The 12719-nt window shown below is 38.6% G+C and overlaps 1 protein-coding gene and 1 long non-coding RNA gene across 8 annotated transcripts in view; one reads left to right on the plus strand and one right to left on the minus strand.

The window, feature by feature from the left end:
• Window positions 1–2349: 2349 nt before the first annotated feature.
• Window positions 2350–12719, minus strand: part of LOC123508577 (FYVE, RhoGEF and PH domain-containing protein 4-like) — a 206887-nt gene continuing 196517 nt past the window's right edge. For 6 of the 7 annotated variants that reach the window (XM_045262345.1, XM_045262346.1, XM_045262347.1 and 3 more), the window contains 9 exons: window positions 12108–12244; window positions 10565–10703; window positions 10191–10396; window positions 9807–9991; window positions 9249–9483; window positions 8504–8716; window positions 7887–8072; window positions 7647–7759; window positions 5282–7280 (listed from right to left, as the gene is read on the minus strand). In XM_045262345.1, the coding sequence (XP_045118280.1) occupies window positions 7223–7280; window positions 7647–7759; window positions 7887–8072; window positions 8504–8716; window positions 9249–9483; window positions 9807–9991; window positions 10191–10396; window positions 10565–10703; window positions 12108–12244 (1472 nt within the window). In that variant the 3' untranslated portion in view covers window positions 5282–7222. Of the gene's footprint in view, window positions 7281–7646; window positions 7760–7886; window positions 8073–8503; window positions 8717–9248; window positions 9484–9806; window positions 9992–10190; window positions 10397–10564; window positions 10704–12107; window positions 12245–12719 lie in introns of all 7 variants that reach the window. The other variant, XM_045262348.1, reaches the window with a different exon arrangement.
• Window positions 9402–10405, plus strand: LOC123508579. The gene is made up of 3 exons (XR_006675965.1): window positions 9402–9542; window positions 9920–10010; window positions 10263–10405. It is a non-coding gene; the product is annotated as an uncharacterized LOC123508579 (long non-coding RNA).

Raw genomic sequence — 12719 nt, forward strand, 5'->3', positions numbered from 1 at the left:
TTCTACATATTCAAATAAATAGAAAAAAAAAATAAAAAACACCGTACAGTAAGCCATGCAGTCGTTTATGATATTTTAGTAGTTGATAAGCAGAGAGAGAGAGAGAAGAGAGAGAGAGAGAGAGAGAGAGAGAGAGAGAATGGCCATGACGTGTCGAGTGTAAACGTGACAAATGCGGAACGGGTGCAGCAACCAGCACCCAAAGTAGCAAGTGTGCTGGTTCCACACTAACAAGCATTTACACCCCTCCCTCCCCCCTTTACCCTCGAGAACAGAGGCTAGCGGCTCGTTATACCCTATTCTCCTTGTACGGTAGTTTAGTATTGTCAAAGATTCATGTTCAGTCACACACCACACACACACTAAAGTCTGCAACGGTCTTATTAATTACCACTTGTATCTTGACTGGCAGTTTACAGCACCACATAATAATCGCGACATAATTCATTCGGGGCACAATTTCTGTTCGACATAATTGAATAACACACTAATCGCTATTATCATCGGAAGTTACAAGAATAAGTTAAATAATTACTATGCTCGGTATCAAACTGCCAATTTAGCCAGGATGTCAGTGAAGGCCATTGCTTGGAAATAATTTATAGCTAATATTCTCAAACTATACCCAGGCACTTAATCAATGCAGACTGTGTAGAGTGAGCAACATAGTACTTATTCATACTATTTCAGCGTATTCTCATGATTTTAGCGATAGATTGATAAGGATTCTACGCCACCATTGAGGAAGTAACTGCTTCGCTACCTCCGTGGTATCTGAAAACACTCCTTGTGGGAAAGTGAACAAAATATCACAAACTATCATAATAATTTATCCTCATCCAGCCATCCTCGTTCTGCATCGCTAATTAAAGCAAGGTGATCGTGCTCCTTAAGTTTACGTATAATGTACAAAAATATAACTGAATTAAATAAACTACAAGCGTTTTAAGTATAGCTACAGGTAGAGAAGGATTACATGGCGCCTTTCACACCAGTACACAATACCGTCTCTCGACAACACTAATCGTCGGTTTCCACATCAATGCCAATCATATCTAAATCAATCCGTTCCCTCTTCCACTCTGCAACGCCAGAATAAGCCTACCTCATATTGCAATACCATGTCCCTCTTACCTATTTTGGATCGTGACTGTATGCAAAGCGTCACTGCAAAGTTCCGAAGCCTCGTCTTTCATTGCCGCACGCACTGCCCGTTCGTCCACCTTCTATGCTTCCTCATCCACGTGTGGCGGTGGGACCGTGGGAGTGACCGTGTGACGTAGAGCTAGGCAGTGGATTGTGGAACTTAAACTTGATTTTGATCTTGATACTATAAGTGGCTCAGGATTTCTACTAAGGCAGGTTTTTAGTATCGGCGGCTCTTTTAGGGGACAAAAAAAAAAAAAAAAAGGATAAAAAAAAAAAAAAAAAAAAAAAAAAAGAGAGAGAGAGAGAGAGAGAGAACGGCTAAACATGGACCAGAAATAATCTTTCATACTACTAATCCCAACGTCTAGCACGCCACAGTCTCTCCATTAAGTTGGAACTCTTTCACAGCTTCAATTATGCTTTCACTCGTCTCCCCACACAATCCCAGCAACAACACCATCCATTTTCTTCCCGTCTTCTCCCTGGCATTACCCAATTCCCTCAGCACCACTTGCATCATCTCATTCCTGTCTCTGGCGTACTTCAAAACACTCTAGTATAAGGGTTATCATCCTTTTCTTCGTTAAGAACACCCCTGAGTTATATAAGATAATCAACCGGAACCCCCAGTAATCTGACATCGAGCAGAATGTTAATTTAGTGACTCAATATGCAAGGATATGCTGCAAAGGGTAGCTATATTAGATCAGCCATCTAACTATCCCCAGCAAATCTTTTTTGTGAACCCCTGGGGATTTACAAACCCCAGGTTGAGAGCCCCTGCGTCTAGCATCATATGCTCCACTGTGTCGTCCTCTCCCATATCACCCATCTAGCATATTGCTGCGGGACTCAAACCATCTGTAGCTCCTTGCATTCGCATCCATAGTGTCCTAACTTGGAAGAGGTCCCCACCAAGGCTGCCATCATACCACTTTTCATATTTTGTTGCCTCTTTCTTATATAACACTCTAAAGTAATCTTCAGTTCCATCTTATTTCTCCATTCACTTTAAACCAATGTGAATATCCAAACTGACAACTACTTGAGTCATTCAGCAGTTACACCACACGTTGAAGGTGGCTCTGAGAGGGAGTGGAAGGGTAGCAAGAATAAGAGGGGCACGGTGGGGGAGGGGGCAGAGGAGTAAAGAGCTGTACTTCCTAATGACATTATCGTGCAATGTTAGGCAAAGTCCAGTGGTTACAATCTCTTTATTTAACAAAGAATATATAATAACCAAATATTGTACATAAATATCTACTGCTCTCTGATAGAAGCAGCAAATACATACAGCTGTGACAATTGTGTCATTTTCCTCCATCATTGACCATATTTTTCATGTGTAACTTTTGCTTCCTTTCTAATTCGGTAACAAGGATGATGTCATTTGTGTTTGCTGAGGTGACTAGCAAGGGTGTTGAGGGTGATCCTTTGCAATCATCTATAACAATTTTGGGCACAGGATGCTTAGCGTGACATGTAAGAATATCTTCTTATATACAGAATATTTATCATATTAAATTAACTTTACATGCATCTCAACAATTATTATTTCTCAGTGCCTTGCTAATGCAATACACCTATACTAATCTTCAAAAAAATAGCACCATTAACTCATGCAAATCATCATAAACTTGCAATACATAATATTCTAGAGAAGGCCTGGAGACCGTGGGAGGAACCATCATATACAGAGTGTGGAAAGCTCTACTGAAATCTGAATTTGTATCAGAAAGTTTAACAGTTAACATATAAAAGATATCAATTACTCATACTGCAACTGTTGCATGGCACAATTAGTTAAGTGTGGAGGGTTACTTAAGAGGCAAGAAGTGCTTCCTTTAGTAGTGACGAGTGTGTACCAACCACAACAATGTAGAAGTTGATGCTCATTGATTCAAGATAAATATGTGCAAGATTTAGCCAGCAAGAGACACAAGGTGAGAGAGGAAAGCTTGAGAGCAGAGCACCCGTCACTCCCTGTCAGTAATTACAAGGGAGAGGAGATTCTATTAAAAATTGCTTTGATAATGTCCAGTTATCAAACTAAATATTGTCCCAGACATTTAATTTAACTTTTAAAGATGAAAGTTGATTTTTTACATAAATATGTGGCACATTACATGTATACAAAAAATACTGCATACTGCATCTCTATAATGATGTAAAATGTTGCAGTTCAATATAATATATTCTGAAAAATCTGTAATGCTAACAATCTGTGCAGTCTTAATAGTAAATGAGCACAGTCATTATACTGTTTAACAGCAAATGAAAGAAGAATAAGGTGTGCATGTAATTGAATCAGGTGAAGAAATTCAAAAGGTTTCTGTACATTATACACAAGCACAGTAGCTAAGACTTAGTGAGCGAGCCATCACATTCTGTGAGGACAACTAATACAGAATGAGAGATTGGGTTCAGGAGGTCACGGCTTGGTGCACAGTATAAAATTCTTCCTTTTCAGTCACCACTCTTCCATCCACATCCCAACCACATACACACACACACACACACACACACACATTAACAATTCACACCCAACAAACAAGGCTTGTTCATTATGAGCAATTCTTGGTGTGACAAACACCATCTGAGCCTCAAGTCAGTGACCTCACACACCCAACCTATCAATTTGTTTTGCTTTAAACAACTCAAATCCTACATACTCCTAGAAATGTTGCTGTTATCTGAATAATTCTTGAAAACCACAAAAAAAGTGAGTTCAATGACAGTAGAGACACTTTTCATAAAAAAGAACACACTCTCCTTAAGCTTAAGTTTTCTTCAGTCTTATTGAAAACATGAAACAAGTGATGTTAAGCACAATGAAGCTTCAAAAAGCAAAAAGATGAAAGTCAGTTTGGTGCAGCGCCCGGCAAGGACGTGCAACACCTGAGTGATGAAGCTGCTGCTGCTGCTGCTGCTACAAGTCATAAGACAGACAAAACCTCCTCGGACAAGCCTCCGTTCCTCAGTACATGAGGTCTTCTTACATTACATGTGTGAAATTATTCCTCCCCAATTACACTGTGCAAAACAATAAAAATTTTCTATGATGACAGTCTGGTAACAAGGGAAGGAAGGAACTGTGACAAAGGAATATTTGTCTCCAGTAACTAGATGTAAGGACACCATGATTTCTGTAGAAGCCACTAGTATATACCACATCCTTCACTGCAATTTACAGTTTTTACTAATCTAATTTACACATACATTTGTTTATACATATCCACCTTCCATGCTACCAATTTGATTTTCATACAAAATAAATATTTTTGATACATCCAGTAAGTATACAAGCTGAGGTATGGGCTGGAAATATACAGAGACAGGAAGAGAGTGAGATAATGGTGACAGTACAGTAAGAATACTATTTTTCAGCTGTGGTGTTGGAAAATTTCAGTTTGTAGACAAGATTAGTTATATTTATTTCTTTATGCTTTTGATATGCATTGGTGAATTTTACTTTTTTAAGGCTTTTAAACATGCACTTTATATGTGAGCTATTCACAGTAATTACAGTTCCACTTAAACTTGATCAGTACCAGAGGTAAATATGAACCAAATGATGGCATTGTTACTTTCAAGAATAGCTCGTCTGACTTTTTTTTTTTTTTTTTTTATACCATGTGGGCTTTTCACGGGAATTTATGGGCTAAAGGGGATACTTCCTAGGGTACCTCCTATCTTAAAGCCCATCCGCTAGGAAACCGTTGCCCCGAGTGAGGAAGCCCAACCTACACTCAGACCGTGGACAGGATTTGAACCCGTGCGCTTGGAAACCTCTAGGATCCCAAAGCACGCATGGTTCCACTGTACCACGGCGGCCCATTGAAGAGAATGACTGGACACTTGAAATCAAAACCAAACAAATTCTTTGAGGAAATCAAAACCTTCTCAACAGTCCTAATATCTATAATCCAGCCAAGTTGAAGATCAAAACATTTAGTGCCTCAGTCAACAGAAATATCAGGTATGAATGCAGACCAACACTGAGCCTCCTGAATAGAGAGTGTTATTCCTAGCAACTGAAAGGGAACTTTCAGGATGTATGTGACCTTCAATAGCAATTATCCCTTCACTTCCTGAACTTTGGTTGATGCAATAATTATATATGTATATAAGAAAAAAAAAAGTGATAAAGTCCTTTAAATATTTAGTGGTGTAATACAGTAAAATTCAAGTCCCACATATGAAGTGCATGCATTTACTAATTTTAAGGTTTGGTTTGTAAGTTTATGTTTGCCAAGGAAGAACAAAATACATAATGGTTATCATACATGCTATTCTCTTTTACACAGAGAGAATCTAGCATGTCGATACCTTTCCTCTGTCTTGATGGGAGGACAGCCAATTTCATCAGCATTTATAGTATAACCCAACCAACACTTGAAATCCCTTCACAGATTTTGATTAAAAAAAGACATATGTATTTTGTGATGAGTCAGCAACAATCACTTCCAGACACTAACAAGCACTACAGCATTATTCAGTATTATCCAACAGTATGTCCATCAGTTAGATTAAATGCATTTTTAATGAAGAAGAAACTTAGAAATGAGGAATGCCATTTCTCTGCATAAAGCCCAAAGCCCCTTCCTACCAGTACCTCACAGCTACCCTCTCACACTTAATGATATTATGCTTTACTAAATCTGATGCAAACCTCTCTCTATCAGTTCCTTCTCTGTGATGTTGTTAAAAGCATTGTATCATTCAACTCCTGACCGTTTCTACCTGATACCTCCTTCAGCTCTCTGCATCATATTGAAACAGATCAGAACTACTCCAAGTCACCCACTAACATGTAGCCAAAGATGACATGAGCATAACTTCTGGCCCAAGCAATGCAGCTCCTTGCCTTATATCTAAAGTATAACATCTTGATCACACCTTCACTGTGAACTCCAACTAATAACATTAGGTTAACATGGTAAAGCATAACTGTAGCTCAGTGTTATCTGATGTGAAGCTGATTTCAGGGAATATCATTTAATAATCTCCTCCCAAAAAGCAGCACCTCTGATCATAAATAGTATTGCACTGTACCACAAACAAAAGAGACAGCTTACATTGTGATATGCCAATTACATTAACAATAATACTGAATCATGAGTCTTTATCTTAAGCTTCTAATTCTGGACGTCACATCATCTGTGCGTTTTGTGGTTGGACGTTTTTAAGTGCGTGTTTTATTGTTTAATTTTTTCTCCATTGGTTACCAGAACCTGACACACTATATTTCTTCTCACTCACCTTCAATTCCTATTATTTATGATTTATGTACACTTTTGAACTACTTATTGCTCTTGTTTCAAATCTGGAATCTCAACCCACGCAGATGCCTGCCACTGACGCCTGTCTGTCGTGAAGCAACACAACACTGGGACACAACTACCTTTCCATCACCACGCTGCACTGCACACTCTGTCGCCAAACCTAAAGACCACAGGTGACTTGTACGGAACACCCATTGAATCAATTGACAGAACATGAGTTGATTAAAGCAATGACTGAAGATTTCATATTGGTAAAGAAACTTACAGGAATCAATGTTTCTGTGAAACATACAAAACATACAGTTTTTAAGATAGAAAAAAGTAATTTTCTCATGCAACATCAAAGCAATAAAACAGATACACATTGATGTGGTATACTACACCATAAATTTGTATCAACTTACTCCAGATATACATAAACACAATTTTTTGCTTTAACAATAATTTATATAACACTGATGAAAATGTTATATACATAGAATCAGAAGCCCAAAAAAACATACATAAGTAACAAGTAACTGTTGAAAACTGATGATGGAGAGGCAATGTGTTAAGATTATGACTCACAGCAGACTGTTCAGGTACCACCCACCGGCTTCCTAAACCAATGGCTGAGCAGATGAAGAAGAAATATACCACAGCAAGTCCTGTCGCCACGTCCAAATTGGGTAAGAGTGTGTGCGGTTGTGTTGGTGTGTTCATGTATGTATGTAGAGTTGTAGTTGTTTCTTTTACAGTAGTTGTTCTCACAGACTTGTGATAAGAGCCTCGATCACTTGCCGCTCTCGTCATTGAACCGGGGAGGGGAGCTCTGCCTGGGATGCTTTTTTCAAGGCTGCCACCCACCTGTAGGAGGACGGCAGGTGTCAGAGGGAACAACATTCAGTGCCTTTTGTTGGTGGTGATTGGTGTCCTTTACTCCCCACTATTACTTCAATTTTCTTTCTCAATCTATATATATTCCAGTGACCTTAACTTCAGTCATTACGATAATGCAACATCTAATCAGACTGCATGAGATTAAATTTCTTGTCTATGCAAGGATTAGCATCTACTTCTCACTTTCATTTCTGTCTTCCTTTGTGTCGCTGCACATTTGTGTATATATACTTCAAATGCCTCAGTGGCTTCTATATGCTATGCTACATCTATATGCAAGAAAATTTCAATGTATTTACTGAAACATAATACGTACATGTTTGTATCTCTTACCTTTGAGATTCATCTTTAGAAGCTGCCTGGAATATGTATTGCTTTTTGGCATGATGTAGCTTAAATGCTCTCTCTTTCTCCTTGTCACTAATTCCACTCTCATTCCTCGTGCCCTGTGGGAATGGAAATTCAAGTATTTACTGAATAAATATACAGGATAAAGATGCATATTCATCCTTATGCAATACTTATGTCTCTTGTTTATTTGCATCATGAAACCTAAGAGTCGACAAAACCAACCTGGAGGTGTGTCACTGTGAATCCCGGCACTGGTGTGGCTGTCAGTGCCTGGTCATCAGCCTCACACTTGAAGGAGTAAAGGACAAAGTCTGTGTGTAAAGCAAACCATCTCTTGACCCAAGTCTTGCGGTGAGTTTTGAGCTGAAGGAAGCCTTGCATGACTGCCCCACTCGTCTTGGCCGACACCTGCAACACCAATCGTGAGGAAGACCAACAAACTTAACAAAAGAAGAGAAATTGAACATGTATAGAAATATAGTTTTCCACATAGATGAACAGAGTGTACTATCAGAGGAAGTGATGAGTGGAAAAACCAGTATACACAAATTTCAAGAAAAATTATTCATCTTGACTTATTAATGCACTATGTACATCGTTAGGTAAAGAAAAATAGCTGCTCAACATGACCATCACAAAAAGGGAGGCCAAAAGCACAAAAGAAATATTAATAGATCAAAACAGTTATGTGAATGGACTGGAAAATTATTCATTGCAAAAATAACTCATATAGTGTACAAACTGTACATACTGTTCAACAACCAAGGATATAAACCTTATAAAGCAGTGAAGGACAAAAGGGAATGTCTGAGACAGTGACAGCACACAAGCAGCATTACCTCAAGCACTCCTCTGTTGCGAAAGGGTAAGTCAAGCTGATCTTTGGCACTGTACACGGAGCACTCATCCCCATCGTCTATCTCCGGGGAAGGTGTGGCCGTGGAGGAGGACAGTTCCTGCAGCGTGGCATGACACGTCCGACACACCCGCACACTCTTGCCACACTCGTAGGCAAGAGACGCCTTGAAACTGGAACATTTACTGCACACCACCTGATGGATTCAAGACACAGCTAGTGTTATGGTATGTCAATAAATAGATGATCAAAGAGTGAAAACAAGTGTTACTACTCTGAACTTTTTCCTGATCATATCCTAATATAATGCATTTGTTCTTTATTAGTTAAATACCATGTAAACTGCATTCTGGGTATTTACATGCACTTGCCTGCCTATATGCTTTGCTGTTATTCAGGTGAAGTTGCTCTAAGAAATTCTGGTAACTGTTTATAAATTTGTCTAAATATTCTTCTTTTTAATTAGATGAGCTTGTTGTAAATATTTGATAAAAAATGAGTGTGAAAAATAATTGTGGACTTTAATATCAATGACATGAAGCAACTTTATTCAATAATTACTATGCAGGAAAAAAAAATAAAAAATCTATCACTTTGGTTAAATACTTGATGAGAACCAAAACTCCTAGCATAAAGTGAAGGTGACAGCACTCACCGCGCCTGTGGGCCATAACCAAAGGCCCGCGTCACCCCTCTTCGGGTGGCAACCAACAACAACAACAACTCACCGCGCCACACGCCCGGCAGTGGTGCTTGCGGCGCACCATGGTGAACTGGCTGCCGCACTCCATGCACTTGGTCACCGAGTCGGACCGAATAAGCATCGGCTGCTTCTGGCCGAGGTCGACGTCTATGACTCGCTGGTTTGGGTTGAAGTGCAGCTTGAGGGAAGATTTCCGCTGTGACGTCTCATGTATTGCGCGTATAAATGCATCCAGCCACTGCTCCTTCTCCTCTATGGTCCTGGTGAGGCAATGAGTGTTGAAGACAAGGAACTACACGTCACTCCCCAAGATGTGACGGTAATGCCACAAAGCTATTGTCTATTCATAATATGGATCTTAGATATTACACGATAAACATGTACAGTATACGTATGTATGCATATATTGCAAAACAAGAATTTCAGAGTTGCAATGCATTTATATACACAAAGAATAACTAGTAAGATGTATTTTCATGCTATAGCCAAGTCAAAACTTAATCTGTATATTTTCATATGCTTTCCCTTCTTATTCAAATTTTAATGCTAACTGTCTTATTTCCTGCTCACTCCATCAACTTACTGTGTGTAGAGTTCCACTGATTTGTTGTTGTCTTTTATATAGAAAGTATTTGCTGTCTCTAAGTTGTCTCCCTCTTGGATGATTAAATTTTCTACATGATACTTTGCCCGCAGGCGATACTGAGGGCCACTCATCACCCGGCCACTCATCAGCTTGGGGGAACACAGCAGCAGGAGATCCGTCAGCTGTGAGAAGGAATGACAGGTATGTGTGAACCTTCTAAAGTAAACATACTACCTAACTGGGCTGACTCTCCATTCTTACTTTTGAAGCAACAGTGTACAGATAAATCATGATTTATGAATGAGTTGTGTTCCTTAAGACCATTGATACGTTATATACATACTTTAACCATTTGCCATTCTTTAAGTTTCGCATACTCACTAAAAATATATATCTTTCTTGATGGTCCCCTGATCTGGCTGAAATCTTAATAATCTTCCCTTCTTTAATAAGTTCCCTGGTGGGAGACACAAGGTCTTCTGCTCCTCCTAGACTCTCCTGGATCTCGAGGAGCTTCTCAAACTTGTCTATCTTCTTCATGGCGTCATTGGCGTGGTTAGCTGCCGTGGAGACGAGATGCAGAGCCTCTGTGGGAGAACAATTGATTAATCACTGTAAACACATGATGGATATACAAAACACACTCACATTTTACTTCTTAGTTATTATAGGGATGAGCCATTATAAGCTTGACTCACTTCTATAAGAACACAATGAGGTAAATACACATTGGTAAAGGGACCTGAGCCACTCACTCTCTGTATCGTGGCAGTCTGGTGAGTCCTCAGGCAGCTTCTTCAGGTAGTCCCTCAGCAGCATCTCGTAGCGAGGGATGCGCTGCACAGGGGAGAGCATGTGGTGCTGTAGCGTCAGATTCCCACACACCTCCATGGACTGTCAGAGAACACACCCATAGAGATGTCAATTAGTTACGAGTACACACACATTAATGGGCTACAGCAATAAGGTTCCAGTGCACCTCCATAGACAATCCGGAAACACACTGGTACAGAAGTTAACAGATTACGATAAGGAAAAAATGTTGAGGAAAGTGTGAGTTGTCATATTAATTAATTATAAATAAAAGTATCTGTACATCTCCACGGGAAGGGAATATGAGTTTTTATTGTCATCATATTTCTCACAGGAATTAGTAATGTAAAACAAGCAAACATGCCCTCTTAAGTGTGACTGAGTGCAAGCTTGCTACAAATGAGAGAGGACAGTGTATGCCATTGCAGCAAAACTTACACAAACTGCTGGCAATGAAAAAAGGGATAGAAAACTGTTGAATCCTTTGACAGATCCTTATCATCTCTACAAAGCTGATGGGGTCTGATAACACACACATCAAAGGGGCAATTATTTAATGGCTACAAGCACACTGTAAAAATGATGGTTTTATGTGTATTTTGTTCACTGTTCCAAGACTGCATCCTGGTCTTGAAACCTTGATCAATATGCACCTCCTGAATATTGCCATCTGGACACTGACATGACAGGAGACAGACAAGTGTAGGCTACATACCAGCAATGAAGAGTATAAATGTTGTGTAGCAGAGAGAAAGGTGAAGAGAAATAGTTATGATACAAATAAAAGAAATGATCAAGAAAATATCTCCCCCTCTCTCTCATACCTAAAATTCTTCACCTCTGCCCTAAATAATCAGCAAGAAGGAAGATAAGTTAAAGATGAAAGAACAAGAATAAAACATGTGTCAGTAATAAAGTGGAAACAAAGATTGAATTACTCGTATGTGTAGCAGAAAAAAGACAAAGAGGAGTAAAGATGATATGAATAATAAAAATGTTAAGCGTATTAATAAGAAAGTGTTTAAAATCAATGTGTGGAGGAGTACGGAAAGCAGAAACCATAGCAAAAGTGTATATATCAATAACGAAGTTTCTAATATTGTGTGAAGGAGCAAGAAGGTAAAAAATATAGTAAAAGCATGTGTGAAGGCGTGAGGAAGAAAAAAAAAATAAAAATACGTATGTCAGTAAGAAAAGCATCAATATGTAAAGTAAGAAAATAAAGACAAGAGTAAAAAAAAAAGAAGAAAAAAAAAAGCATGTGTGAAGGGCTAAGAAAGGCAGAAACAATAATAAAAGTGTGTATGTCAGTATGAAAATGTTTAATATGGAGAGAGAGAGAGAGAGAGAGAGAGAGAGAGAGAGAGAGAGAGAGAGAGAGAGAGAGAGAGAGAGAGAGAGAGAGTTGTAAAGAGTAAGGAAGGTAGAAACAAGAGTAAGTGTCAATAAGGAAGGTCCACATCAAGTGAAAGAGGCGCAACCTACATGAATGTCGTCCATGATGGCAGCGAAGCGAGGACACTTGGCCTGCCACTGGTTGATGAGTGTCATGGCGTTGTCAAAGTTACGTACATATTCTGTGTACATCTTGAGGAACGGGGCAAAGTTCTTCATGATGTCACCTGGAACACAAGACAGCAGTGAGTGATGAAGGAAAGAAAAAAATAAATAAAACAAATAAATAAATAAATAAAAAGAAAATAAATGCTAGGAGGAAAATAAATAAAAAGATACAAAATTAACATAAATCAATACATAAATAATCAAAATGAATGGAACAGAATAAATGAATAAATAGAACAGATAAATGACAACAAAATATAACTAATAAATACACAAATAGGAAATAAAATCAGATCAATCCAAATAAATAAAAAAAGAAACAAAATAAATAAATACAAAATGGGAAACTAATTACACACATTATTCATTTCACATCTCATATTAAATACACACCAAGTAACACATAATGTAACTCACACCATTTTTATGTATCATGTATCATTAAATCTGTATTGTGTATTATTTGTATCATTCATTTGGTGTGTGTGTGTGTGTGTGTGTGTGTGTGTGTGTGTGTGTGTGTGTGTGTGTGTG

The sequence above is a fragment of the Portunus trituberculatus genome, chromosome 25 (genome assembly GCF_017591435.1).
Source record: "Portunus trituberculatus isolate SZX2019 chromosome 25, ASM1759143v1, whole genome shotgun sequence".
NCBI lineage: Eukaryota > Metazoa > Arthropoda > Malacostraca > Decapoda > Portunidae > Portunus > Portunus trituberculatus.